The sequence below is a fragment of the Amblyomma americanum genome, chromosome 5 (assembly GCF_052857255.1).
Source record: "Amblyomma americanum isolate KBUSLIRL-KWMA chromosome 5, ASM5285725v1, whole genome shotgun sequence".
NCBI lineage: Eukaryota > Metazoa > Arthropoda > Arachnida > Ixodida > Ixodidae > Amblyomma > Amblyomma americanum.
The window spans coordinates 25,513,649-25,527,468 of record NC_135501.1 but is presented as its reverse complement, the minus strand read 5'-3'; the positions used below and the strand labels follow the sequence as shown (position 1 = coordinate 25,527,468).

The following is a 13,820-nucleotide window of genomic DNA, read 5'->3' as shown; positions in this document are numbered from 1 at the left end:
GATCCGAGTGTTCGCCGGAGAGATCCGTGACAAAGATAAGTGGCGAGCCTGTGCCAGGATACATTTCCTTTTTTGCTTTGTCTCGGATCTTTCCGATCTCTCGACGGCAGAAAGGATGGATTTGGCAAGAACGTTAGAACTGGCGCTCAAGATAGGGTTAAGCAAGGAAGAAGCGATCCATCTCTATGAGGAGGAGGGAAAGAGGCAGAGAGAGAAAAGGCCGCAAGCACGCGCAGACGCTCGTGAAACAGAGGAGCGCAAGGGTAAAAGAGCTCGCGAGGCAGAAGAGCGAGAGGCTAGAAGGATAGAACGCGACAAGGAGTTTCTTTTGTGGAAACAGGCACATGTCGCGGGAGTATATGAGGAGATCACGGACAGTGATCAACGTTCCTTAGCGGCTAGAGAATCTCCTAGACCGGCTAGAATTTGTCCAAGGAAGCTGATGGCTCCCTTCGATGACAAAAGAGATGATCTGGACGCATATCTGCAACGATTCGAGCGGATAGCTTTGGGGCAAGGCTGGGAGCGCAATGAATGGGCCACGGCATTAAGCATGTGTTTAGTCGGAGAGGCGCTGAATGTGTTTGGAAGGATGCCTGCTGCTCATTCCATGGATTACGAGAAAGTCAAAAAGGCACTCCTGCAAAGATTCAGGCTTACGGCAGAGGGTTTTCGTGAGAGATTTCGCACCGCGATACCTGAGGATTCGGAAACCGCTAAGCAGTTTTCCTGCAGGCTAACCAAATATTTTGATAGGTGGCTTGATATGTCAAACACAGAAAAGACTTTTGAAGGTGTGCGTGACAAGCTGGTCACAGAGCAATTTTCAGCGTGTTGCAGCTCAAAGCTGGCGCTATTCCTGAAGGAAAGAAAGTTGTGTTCATTAGAAGAGTTCGCCGATACTGCAGACCAATTCCTCGAGGCTCAAAGGTTAAGAAATTTGAGTAACGCAAAGGAGGAAACCCAAAAGGCTTTAGAGACAGATGCGGCAAAACCAAGATCACATGGCAGTGCATCTAAGGCGCCAGTAAGGTGTTTTCTCTGCGGCAAGGTGGGACACCGTGCAGCTGACTGTCGGACTAGTAGTGCTGCCCAAAAAACGCAGGTTGTGTTTCAAGGTTGTAAGAGGAGGGGTCATACTATGGATGAGTGCCGATACACAACGCAGGACCGAGCTGCATGCGTTGTCTACTCAAGGGTAGAACTTGTCACGCCACCCGAAGTTCCACAGCTGAAAGGAGAGTAAACGCCGCTGGAAAATGAGGCAGTGAGTGGAACACCCAAGTCGAAGGTAGCAATGCCAGTGGTGGTTGGGAAAATAGGGGACCGTCCTATATTGGTGCTGAGAGACAGCGGAGCTAACACAGTCTTGGTTCGTAGAAGCCTGGTGAAGGACGAGGATCTTACAGGGAAAGCGTCAGCCGTCACTCTGGTAGACTGCACAGTAAGGTACCTTCTGGAAGCTAGTATTCTAGTGTCCACGCCATATTATACTGGGCACGTAATGGCAAAATGCGTAGACCAACCCATCTACGATTTCATCCTGGGAAACATTACGGGTGCAAGAAGTGTCGAAGACCCCGATCCCGAGTGGAGGATGCTCGACGTTGAAGAAAATCCAAAGGAGGAAAGGCCCGCGACAGCTCAGGCGGGTGCAGTCAGCTTCTCGTCGGCAGTGGAGACAAGAGCTCAAGCGACAGCCCGAGCAACGCAGCGTCCGCTCTCTGCTCCTGTTACGATGTGCCTGAGCGTAACACCGGGCAAAATTGCAATTTGGCAAAAGGAAGACCCGAGCTTAAGACCTGCTTCGAAAGAGTCGGGGAAAAAGTGAAAAGAAAGAAGAGTCGCACGTCCTTCGAATATCAATTGGTAAATGGTCTTCTGCACAGGGAGTGCACATTTACTTCAGGAAGGCGGGTCCAAGAGCTCGTGTTACCGAGAGATATGCGAGAAGCCGTGCTGCGCTTAGTACACGACGCCATTATGGCCGGACACCAGGGTGTTCAAAAAACGGTGTCTAGGATCACCGAGGAGTTCTTTTGGCCGGGTGTTCAGAGTGACGTTAAGCGCTTTGCTCGCTCATGTGATGTGTGCCAGCGCACAGTTCCGAAGGGAAGAGTTGGTCCCGTACCTCTGGGCAAGATGCCAGCCATCGACCTACCGTTTCAGCGAGTTGCAATTGACATTGTGCGGCCAATCTCTCCAGTATCCGCCAAAGGCAATAGATATGTGCTTACTCTAGTTGACGTGGCCACTCGTTATCCTGACGCTATTCCACTGAGAAATATTGACAGTATCCAAGTGGCGGAGGATCTTGTGGAAATGTTTTCGCGTTTTGGGCTCCCGAGGAAAATTTTGAGTGACCGGGGCTCGAACTTCACATCGGAGCTAATGAAAGAGGTTAACCGCCTTTTGTCAGTAAGACAGTTACTGACGACGCCTTACCATCCCATGTGTAATGGGCTTGTAGAGCGGTTCTACGGCACCCTCAAAAATATGATCAAGAAAATGTGCCAGGAGAGACCAACTGATTGGGATCGATATCTACCAGCTCTTTTGTTCGCTTACCGCGAAGTACCACAAACGAGTCTTGGTTTATCGCCTTTCGAGATGCTATATAGGAGAACCGTTAGAAGTCCACTTGCAATACTGAAGGGGCTGTGGGCTAATAAAGAGATTGCATCAGATCTCAAGACCACATACACATACGTGTTTGAGTTGCGGGATAGGCTGAAGGAAACATGCAGGCTTGCACATCAAAGCCAGGAAAAGGCGCATGAACGCCACAAGGGATGTTATGAAAAGAAAGCCATTAACAGAAATCGGAATCCGGGCGACGGGGTTCTTGTGTTGCTACCCATGGATCATGATAAGTTAATGATGCAATGGAAGGGCCCGTACCTTGTGACGCGGAAGAAAAAGGATATCGATTATGAGGCATTGATATATGGCATTAAGAGGGTTTTTCATGTAAATATGTTGAAGAAATATGAAGAAAGAGGTCCCGTACGGCGGTACGCCCCCAGAGTAGCGTTTTCGGTAGTGGCCGAGGAGACAAGTGATGCTGCCGAGGTGTCCACGTTCAGTGGGAAGAAAAACGCAGGAGGGGATGAGGTACTGAAGAAGCCCAATTTGAATGCAGACAGAGGATTAGAGCTCTACACCAAATCAAGGGGGAGACGTTTTGGGATTCGCCAAGCGAAACTGAGGTCATGTGTTACAAATTAAGAGCTAGAGCTAACTGGTCAGCTCTGGATGTCTCTGGGATGAATCTTGTTGTTGCTGTGTTAATGTATCTCTGGGATTTACCTTGTTGTTGTTGTTGCTATTGTTAGTGTTATGTGATTATACAAGACAGTGTGTTGTGGACACGAACATGTTTATTAAGGTCTCTGTGCGGACAACGGCAGTGGTGTGTTAGTGTTCTGAAAACGCAATTTGGTGTGCTGAGTTAGTGGTGTGCGTTTGGTGTGTGCTGGACATCTTCGGTGTGATGTGTGCTGGGTCCAGAATAGCCACAGAAGATAGTCGGTTGGCATGGATGGCTTAAAGAGGAGTATGAAGTGAGCAATTTTTCATGGAAAAACTCTTGAGAGGGGGCCCTTGTCACATATATTAAGGAGCCTAAATTAAATTTTAAAGGAAAAAGGTGTGAAGAAGACGACGCGAATTAACCGAAGAATAAAGAAGAGGAAGAAGAAGCATTGGTTGATGTGGAGAGCGATGATTGGTGGTGAGGCATTCAGTGCGCTGGAGAGAGATGATTGGTGGAGAAGAGAAGAAGACGACGACAAGGCTTACGTGAACTAACACCGAGGCTATAAAAGGGGGAGTGAGAGCGAGGCACAGGGGGGAACAGCAGAGAAGCGGAGGCTCCGGCGGGTCAGGGACACTTTGGCTGGAAGAGAGCAACGCCGGCTACTGCTCCGGTGAGCTCGCGTTCTACGGCAACGCATCGTGGACCTCCTGCCGTGCCTGAGCCCGTTCCGGGGAGTCAACGGAGGACGCTACCACCTGCTACGACCAGGGGTGTCTCCAGCGCTGTTGCCACCCATCCGGGTGGTGCCCCCACGCCAACGACACCGGCTTCACCTCCACGGGCGCTTGGACCTGGAGCTTGTACGACGCAGCCAGCGACGCCAGCCCAAGCGCGTCGAACACCGCCAGCGACGCCAGCTCAAGCACGGCGAACGCCGCCTCGACGCCGCCTACTGGATCCATACAACGCCGCAGCCCCACCGAACCAACCGTGAGCACGAACACCGACCGCTAATAGTAGAACACCAGTAGTAGACGCTAGTAGCAGTGTGCCTGGGTCGTGTGTATTTATAGTCTTTGTGATTTGTGTTAATTTTGTTAGTTTTGTGTTCTATTGTGCGTAACACGTAGGGTGTATTAAATGTGCGTTTCTGTGGGTACACCCGTCGCCTAGTCCATTCTTTCGGTCCTAGTGCTCTCCGGAGAGATCCGTGACAAACGCGTGAACCACAAATGATGGCATTTCATGTCTGCGGCGGAAGGCCAGCCATTGTACGTTCTAAGTGATTATAAACTTCGGGTTTATGTGTTCCGTACAAACAATTCCAAATTCGTCGCCCTTGATTTTCGTCCGCTGGCCTACATATCAAAATTCACAACAGATATCCGGCATATCAAGGGCACTGAAAACGAGGCAGCTGATGCACTTTCACGTATTACCTCAATCGGCGTGTCTACATCTGCTGTGGACTGGGAATGCCTGGCCCGGACGCAGCTAGACGACTGTAAGCTGCAAGCCCTGCGTGACCACCCCCGTACTCTTCGTCTGCAGCTTGTGCCTCATTCGTTTGTGCCCGGATTGCTCTGGTGCGACATGTCATCTGCTATACCGCGTCCTTACATCCCGGATGCCTTTCGTCTTGCAATTCTGCATTTATGACATCTGCCATCCCTGCATACGAGCCACGCAGCGTGTCGTTACCCGGCAGTACGTCTGGCTGAAACATTAACACCAACGTTTGCCAGTGGGCGTGTTCGGGTCTTGCTTGCCAGTCTGCCAAAGTGACCCAACATACAAAGACTCTACTCCAGTCTTTCCTCCCACCTGGTTGTCACTTTGACCACGTTCATCTTGAGTTAGTGCATATAGTTCTGGGGCATTTTGCTGCCGAACTCCTGTTTGAACAGGGTGCTGCCCTTTTTTGATATACATGAGTCATCGCCGTTTAGAATCTTGAGAACCTTCTTTTGGATTATCGTATAGTATTCTACTAATCCGACTCACTGATGCGCCTTAATTCATTTTTTCTGGTGGGCTCAATTCCAAAAATTTGGAGTCTGTTGGAATTCTTCAAAATTTAAGGGTCTTCACATTTTCGCGCTTGGCGCTGCCCTATAATTGCAGCGCTGATGTTCAAGTGCTGTCGCTCATGTCAAGACTCTCTCAGCAGCATTTGTGGAAGGAGAATCTCAGATACAAGTCGTCTGGTGGCCACAAATATCTTTAAAAGCCATCACCTTTTTTTCGTACGAAAAACACAAATAAAGACAAGACGACAGTATGAGCGCAACGACCGGACATGCGTTAGTTCTGTAGGCTTGTCTTTCTAGGTGTCGTCTTTTATGCGCAAAAAAAAATCAAGGCGTTTCAAGTGTCATATCAACTAGCTGGACACCAACTGTTGATAAATTTATATTTTTACAAAAGGATTCGCTCAGTCAGGAGAGAGCGGTGTCACCGGCAGGCCGAAGCGGCGGACCGCCGACAACTGGATCTTTAGCCTACGGATTCTGGACTGCGTGCGCCAGCCAAGCGTGCTGGGTCGTGGCGTCGTCTTCGGCAGCCCGGCAGCCGCAGCACGCCACAGAGACCTCTCCCGTCCAGTGCCGAACCCGTGAGGGGGACGAACGGTCTGGTAGCGGCGCGATGAGGCGGTGTGCAGGCTTTAGCAGGGGACTTCTTGGAAAGTCCGTTGACAGCGTAAAACCCATGCTGGTGGAGCTGGCGTTTAAGGCATCATGCTTTGGACGGTCGGCCAAGGCTAAATCGTGGTGGCAGAGGCAGTGGACATGAAGCATGAAGGCGGAAAAGGAAGACGGATACATATCAAGTGTAACGTGCGTCGTTGCCGGCTTAACAATTCTAGATGAATTCACTGACTCTGCGCAATGTGAAAATACCTGTATAACTACCGTCATCATTAAGATCATCAGCCTGGCTACACCCACTGCAAGGCAAAGGCCTTTACCATGTCTTTATAATTAACCATGTCTTTTGCTTCTGCTTTCTTGTGCAGCTTGCTGTCTACGGCTTCCCGTTCTCACCGACTGACACGTGTTATGCATCGATATCTGCTTGGGAATTTGGCCTGGATCTGCGACTACCAACAGCTGACAACGGGCCTTATCTGAGCACAGTAGACGTCATCACCTTCACGTCCGAGTCTCGTGGAACATCGACGCATCCGTCAGCGGCAGCACTGCGCCGCCCCTATTTAGGCATCTGGCATCTACGAGGCGCTTCCAGTGGGCATGGGAGAGCGGCTACCATGCGGTCGCTAAGTTCTCCATTCTGCTTTCTTGTGCAGCTTGCTGTCTACGGCTTCCCGTTCTCACCGACTGACACGTGTTATGCATCGATATCTGCTTGGGAATTTGGCCTGGATCTGCGACTACCAACAGCTGACAACGGGCCTTATCTGAGCACAGTAGACGTCATCACCTTCACGTCCGAGTCTCGTTGAACATCGACGCATCCGTCAGCGGCAGCACTGCGCCGCCCCTATTTAGGCAACTGGCATCTACGAGGCGCTTCCAGTTGGCATGGCAGAGCGGCTACCATGCGGTCGCTAAGTTCTCCATTCTGATTTCTTGCGCAGGTTAGTCAATCTGAATCGCTATTTTGCAAACGTACAAGCGATGTATGTTTGCTGCTCTTCCCTTGCCCACAAGTGCTTGCTGCCACCTTGAATGATTGTGTATCCACTGCAATGTTGCTGTTACTTTCCGGCCATGTGGAACTAAATCCTGGTCCTAAGAAGGATGTGGACCGTCAGCTTGGTGAAGTTATGGCCGCGATAGCTGCGTTATCGTCCAAGTTTGATGCACGACATGAAGAAATGATGAATGCCATTGCTGAACTCAAGGTTAACCATGAAGCGCTGTCCGACACTGTTTCAGACCTTTCTAATAGGATGACTGCTATGGAAGCCGCGGTTGAGTGTCTCGAAAACATGCCTTCTAGTATCGATCTTACTGCAGCAGTCCAAGAGGCTGTTTCAAATGAGAGTGTTGCGCTCGCATCCAGACTGGATGAGCTGGAGGACCAGTCAAGACGCGACAACTTAATATTCTATGGCATCTCTGACAATTCGTCAGAAACGTGGGCACAATCGGAAGCCCAGATCCAACCCTTTCTTTCCAAATGTCTCAATCTGAATTCCTCGGAAGTCGCGATTCACAGAGCTCATAGGTTAGGCAGCTTTGGAAATGGCAAAACACGACCTGTTATTGCTAAGTTTGCGTCCTATAAAACTCGAGAATATATACTTTCAAAAAATCAAAGTTTAAAGAAGACGGCGTTTCTATCGGCGAAGATTTTTGTAAAGCTACCCGTAAATCGCGGAAAGCCCTTAATGATTTCGGCGAGGCTAGCGGCCAATTCTATTCCTTACGCCACAACGAATTGATCATAGGTAAAAAATGCTACGCTTATTGTGCAGCTACTGACGAAGTATGCAGAATCGAACCAGCCAGGAGTGCAATTACCCCAAAAAGAGACATCACACCACCAGGTTCACCCACCACACATTCAAGCTCAGCATAGCTATCTCATGATCAAACGCAAACAGACTGCATATCGCATCTTTTCACTAATGTCCGAAGTGTCATCAACAAACGTACATCACTATCGTCACATATCGATGCATGCTCGGCTGATATTGTTGTGCTCACCAAAACTTGGCTCTCAGCAAAAATAAAGAACAGCGAAATACTAGACTGCGAAAAAACATATAAGTTTTACAGATACGACCGCGATTTCCGATCAGGCGGAGGTGTACTGATTGCCGTGAGCTGTGCTATCAATTCCTTTGCTATCTCTATTGATTCCCCACTATAAATCGCTTGCATCCACGTTAGCTTTCCAACGGGTGACCTTATCTTTTGCGCTTGTTATAGATCCCCATCCTCACCTACTACTTTTTGCGTCGACCTTCATGACGCCCTGAATAAATTAATTGTTCGACACCCGAAATCACACTTATTCCTACTGGCTGATTTTAACTTCCCAAACATAGTGTGGCGAAGCTGTATTCCCCCCCTTAAGCAGCCATCCTCCGAGTGCACTAATTTTTTAGACACCTGCGCCGATTTTAATCTAACTCAGCTAATTAATAAACCCACACGTACCACCAGCACATCGTCTAATATTTTAGACCTCTGTTTTACTACAGCTCCAGATTTTGTCTCTCCGCCAACGTACCTGGAAGGACTGAGTGACCACTCACTGCTTCACTTCACAATTAGGAAGAATGTTCGTCCTAAGAAAATAATTAAGGCCATATGTGATTACAATGCCGCCGATACCACGTCCATCACAGCTGATCTAGAATCATTCTTTGCCAACTACACTCAAAACTTTTCCCAATTTACTAATGAAGAAAACTGGTCATTGTACAAAACTAAACTGATAGAATTAATGGATAAATACGTACCTAAAATTAGGATTGTCTCAAATACTACCTCTCCGTGGTTTACCAAAACCCTACGCCGCTCATGCAACAAAAAGAAGCGTATTTTTCGTCGCGCTAAGGCATCTAACCTTCCTGAACGCTGGACAGCATATCATCGCATTCATGTTGAATATTTAATAGCTGTTAAAGATACAAAACAGAACTTTTTTGACAACACCCTCCCATCACTTCTGCAATCTAATCCGCGTAAACTCTGGAATATTGTTGGGGGCAAAGAAGATAAGGTAATTCAACTAACCCGTTCTGACAATATTTCCGTTCCTCCGAACCAGTGTTGTTCCGTTTTAAATGATGCGTTTGCTTCCGTTTACCAGAAAAGTGCTAATATTGTACCGTCTGTAACTACTTTCTCTTATTTGCCAATGGACCCTATCAGTATTGGCTGGGTCGGCGTGCAAAAGTTGGTTGGAAACTTGAAAATGTCTTCTTCACCCGGTGACGACGGAATCAGCTCTAAAATGCTAAAACTCACTGAACCCTACTCTTCTATTCTGCTTTCAATGCTTTTTTCCCAGCCACTCTGTTCCTCAGTACTTTCAGCCGATTGGAGGGTGGGCAAGGTTGTTCCAGTACCAAAATCAGGTAACACTCATTCTCCCGATAACTATCGTCCTATATCCCTCACAAGTATACCATGTAAACTATTGGAGCATATCATATACTCTCATCTGATTGATTTCCTTGAGTCTAATTCCTTCTTTTCAGCAGAACAACACGGTTTCAGGAAGACATTTTCATGCGAAACACAGCTTGTATGTTTTGCTAATGACCTTTTTGCTTACACTGATTTGAACATAGATGTAGACTGTGTGTTTTTGGACTTCGCGAAAGCTTTTGATACTGTTCCGTATGATCTCCTAATTCTTAAGCTTAGCATGCTTAACATTGACCCTAACGTACTGAACTGGATTAAAAGCTTCTTATAGAATCGAACTCAATATGTCTCTACTAACGGCTGTTCCTCCTCTCACACCTCTGTGACATCTGGTGTACCACAAGGGTCGGTACTGGGACCTCTTCTCTTCCTAATTTACATTAAAGATATTCCTGAATGCATCTGTCATTCTTCTATCAGGCTTTTCGCAGACGACTGTGTCATCTATCACAAAATATCTAACCAAACTGATTCTATTTATTTTCAGTATGATCTCACAAGCGTATTTAACTGGTGTGATAAGTGGTGCATGCGACTAAACGTTAATAAATGTAAAACGATGCATGTGTCACGTCGCACTAACATCACTGATAACAAGCGTGCTTATGTTCTTCACGACATTCCCCTTGAATCAGTTAACTCCTTTAAATACCAAGGCGTTCATATCTCACGTAACTTATCATGGCATAGACACGTCGAACATGTCTCAAATAACGCCAACAGGACTCTTGGATACTTGCGCCGAAATTTCTCTACCGCGCCTCTGCCGATAGAACTAACCCTTTATAAAACATTAGTACGACCAAAGTTAGAATATGCATCTGCAGTTTGGGATCCTAATATAATCACACTGTTAAACACACTAGAATCCGTTCAAAATCGTGCAGCGCGTTTTATCTTATCTAACTATTCCCGTTACGCCAGCATTACTTCTATGAAAAACACACTTGCCTTACCAGACCTTTCTTTGCGCCGAAAGTGTTTTCGACTGTGTCTTTTCCACAGACTGTATCACCATAACCCTCTGTTAAAGGATCATCTTTTTTCGAGCCCTTCATACATTTCTTCCCGTTCCGATCATATATTTAAAGTCGGTGTTCCATTTTCGAGAACAAAATTGTATTATGATTCTTTTATTCCTAAAACCAGCGTTGACTGGAACGACCTTCCTCCCTCCATCGCTGCCATTACTGATGTTGAGAACTTCAAGAAAACTGTGTTTTCTGCCATCATATAACTTGTTTTGTGTAAGTATGCACTGTATTTTTTTTTGTTGTACCACTCCTTTCTTTAATGCCTTCGGGCCCTGAAAGTATGTTAAATAAATAAATAAATAAATAATAGGTCGCCGGTAACTGGTCGATGCGGCGAGGCGGGAGCAGAACATCCTAGTGAACACAAGAAGGTTAATTTGATGTTCAAGGCATTCAAAATGAACAAGAGGAAAAAGGTAGTTTGTTAAGGCAGCAGAATGTTTTTTTCAGGGTGGCAAACGTGAGAGCGAGCTGTAGGAGATAATTGGGCAAACGATTGCAGGAAATGCACTGGAATGGGCTGGACGTGTTTGGTGGAGGGCGTTAATTGGAGATGGTAATTTGCTCCCTTGGTGCCGGAAAGGATAAAACGTTTCTGATGATGACGACAGTATTTAAAACATTGACACCTACGAGCTTTAAGCCGGGCAAAAAGCTAGCACGAACAGAGAGTGAAGATTGGCTCGATATGATAAATCAACCATCGCTTGTGGTCGAAACTGTCAGATCTCGCCAGAGGTGGACTTGTGCCGCTCTGTACTTCCAGGAGAAGTTTCAGAAGCAGAGCGCAGTGCACGCGAAGCGGAGGACAGAAACTGCCTCTCAGGGAAAAGAAATTAAGGAACAGAACCAGGAGCTGCGGGAACGGACCACGCAATCCCAGGAAATGCAGGTGAGGCTGTCTTTTCCAGGCGTTACTGCCTTCGCAAAGCCTGAAACAAATTTCTAACGCTGAACCTACCACACCGCTAGGGCTTTATGTGGCTATTGTTCCGGATGTGCAGAGTAATTTCTTTAAAGCAGTGATCAGGGCCAAGCTGAAACGAAAGGTCGGTGACTGATGCGACAGCGTCATGCCATTTTTCCATTTAGCAGAGCAGGGCGTGTAACCTACTCCACGCATTCAAAACTAACTTAATAAATACGAGATGAAAACATGTGTTATGCATACAGTACAGTACTATAGAACACAATGTTTATTCTGTACTACTCTACAGCGGTACATAAAATTTATTTTATACAAACTCTTATTGTAGACTTCTGATGCTCTGAGTGCTCTTAAGTTCCTAAGCTCACATCTTGATTTAACTTTTACCAAGCACAGGCACTGGTAATACTTTACATGTGACTGCAACGTAATATTGACGCATTTTTCTCATTTTCTCGCACGCATATTGATTAGGCTTTTCTGCTTTCGTCTCAGCCTGCGACTGAGTGGGCATAACACGTCTTGTAAAAGCTATTCAGAAAATGTTTAAATAAAATATTTTTACACAGAAGAAAATCACCATCACCATCAGCCTGACTACACCCACTGCAGAGCAAAGACCCTTCCATGTCTATCTAATTAACCCTGTGTTTTTGCCAGCTGCAGTTTCGGCATCCCGGCAAGCTCTTTATTCCCCTCCGCCAACATTTCTCCCGCCCCCTAACACGCTTGCGTTCTCTTAGAATCCACTCCGTTACCCTTCAGGACTAGCGCTTATCTTGCCTTCGCATTACCTGCCCTGCCCAAGTCCATTTCTTTCTCTTGATTTCGACTAAAACGTCATTAACACCCGTTTGTTCCCTCAACCGTTTAGCCGGCTTCCGGTCTCTTAATGTTACAAAAAAAATCTTTACATTCCTCGCTGCTTTGTCCTCAACTTAAGCTCAACTCTTTTCGTCAGCCTCCCCTTTTCTGCCCCTTATTTGAGTGCTGGCAAGATACCGTTATTCTATAGTTTTAGCTTGGGGGACATTGGTAAGCTGCCATTCATGATCTGAGATGACCTGCCATCAGCGCTCCACCCCATTCTTATACTTCCAGTTATTTCCTTCCTATGATCTCGATCATCGCTCACTACCTGCCGGAAGTAGACGTATGCCCTTCCACTTCTAGCGCCTCGCTACCAGTTGTGCACTGCTGTCCGTTGCGAGAATGTTGAACACTACTTTAGTTTCCTGCATGTTACATTTTTACACCTATCATTCTGCTCTGCCTGTCTAACTTATTGATCATGCTTTCTAATTCAGCTCCCTAGTTACTTAGCAAGGCAATGTCATCAGCGAATCGCACATTGCTAAGGTCTTTCACATTAGCACATTCCAATCCAGGCCTTGGGATACCACCTGTAAACAAGTGGCGAATAGCAATGGCGAGATCGTGTCTCCCTGCCTGTAACTGTTCTTCATTGGAAAGCGAATATCTTCACTAGGCTAGGTAAAGCAGTCGTCGAGTAAGCCGGAGAATGACCTTGAAAGACTCAGCCCAGCCGCGTTAGCCGTGCATGAATGTATGTGGTACAGTCATGGTGCCGAATCCTTGACCCCTGATCTTGACCCTTGACCTTTAGTTCACCTTTGACCTCTGACTTTTGACATTGGGTGAGCTTTGGGTTGACCTTTGACCTTAGAACATCAGATGGGGTGAACGGAAGCCACATGATGACAGTCGGCGGGGGTGTTGTAAAACCATGTGATACCACATCATAGCAATGTGGTCGTGTGGGTATATGTAGAGCGGCTGTCGCGAGCGTTTACGGGAGCTGCCATGGAGGAGCCTGAGAAGCATAGCACGTGTGCTTGCTTTCAGCTGAATTCCAGGGTTAGCCAATTTAAGCCACTGCCAATTTTTATTGATTAATTTACTTCGAGCTATGATAGCTGTGCACTCGTTATAGATATCTTACAGTATTTAAAAAATACCTTTGTACTCACTGATTCTGCAATGCCTCCATGACGGTTGAGCATAGTGTGAATGTGGTCTATTGTCGAATATCCTTTACAAAAGGCTGCCTGGCGATTCGGTTGCTTTAAGACTAAAGCTGTACAGGTTCTATTAGCGATTAACTTAGTAAATGCCTTGTAGGCAGTGGCCAGTAAGTTGATCGGTCAGTAATTTTTTAAGTCCTTGATGTCTCCTGCCTTATTAAGATAATGTTAGCGTTCTTCCATGCTGCTCATGCGCTTGATACTTTTCTTAAACAATGTGGATAGTTTTTCTATCACAATCTCACAACGTCATTAGCAAAACATACAGCATAGGTAAATTAGCCGATGAGTTCTACACAAATATATTGAGTAGCCAATGCAACCAGAACGTTAATGAGAAACCCAGTAGAGAATATCAATGGAACATCCCGCCAGTAACGAAAGTGGAAATTCATAAAGCCTTAGGAACAATGCAAAATGGATAAC

At 46.7% G+C, this 13,820-nt stretch overlaps 1 protein-coding gene across 1 annotated transcript in view; it reads left to right on the top strand.

Annotated features, from left to right (window-relative positions):
- Positions 1-13,820, top strand: part of LOC144132340 (uncharacterized) — a 243,571-nt gene that overhangs the window by 35,542 nt on the left and 194,209 nt on the right. Inside the window, exon 4 of the mRNA XM_077664664.1 lies at positions 11,188-11,313. Within this exon, the coding sequence (XP_077520790.1) occupies positions 11,188-11,313 (126 nt within the window). The remainder of the gene's footprint in view (positions 1-11,187; positions 11,314-13,820) is intronic.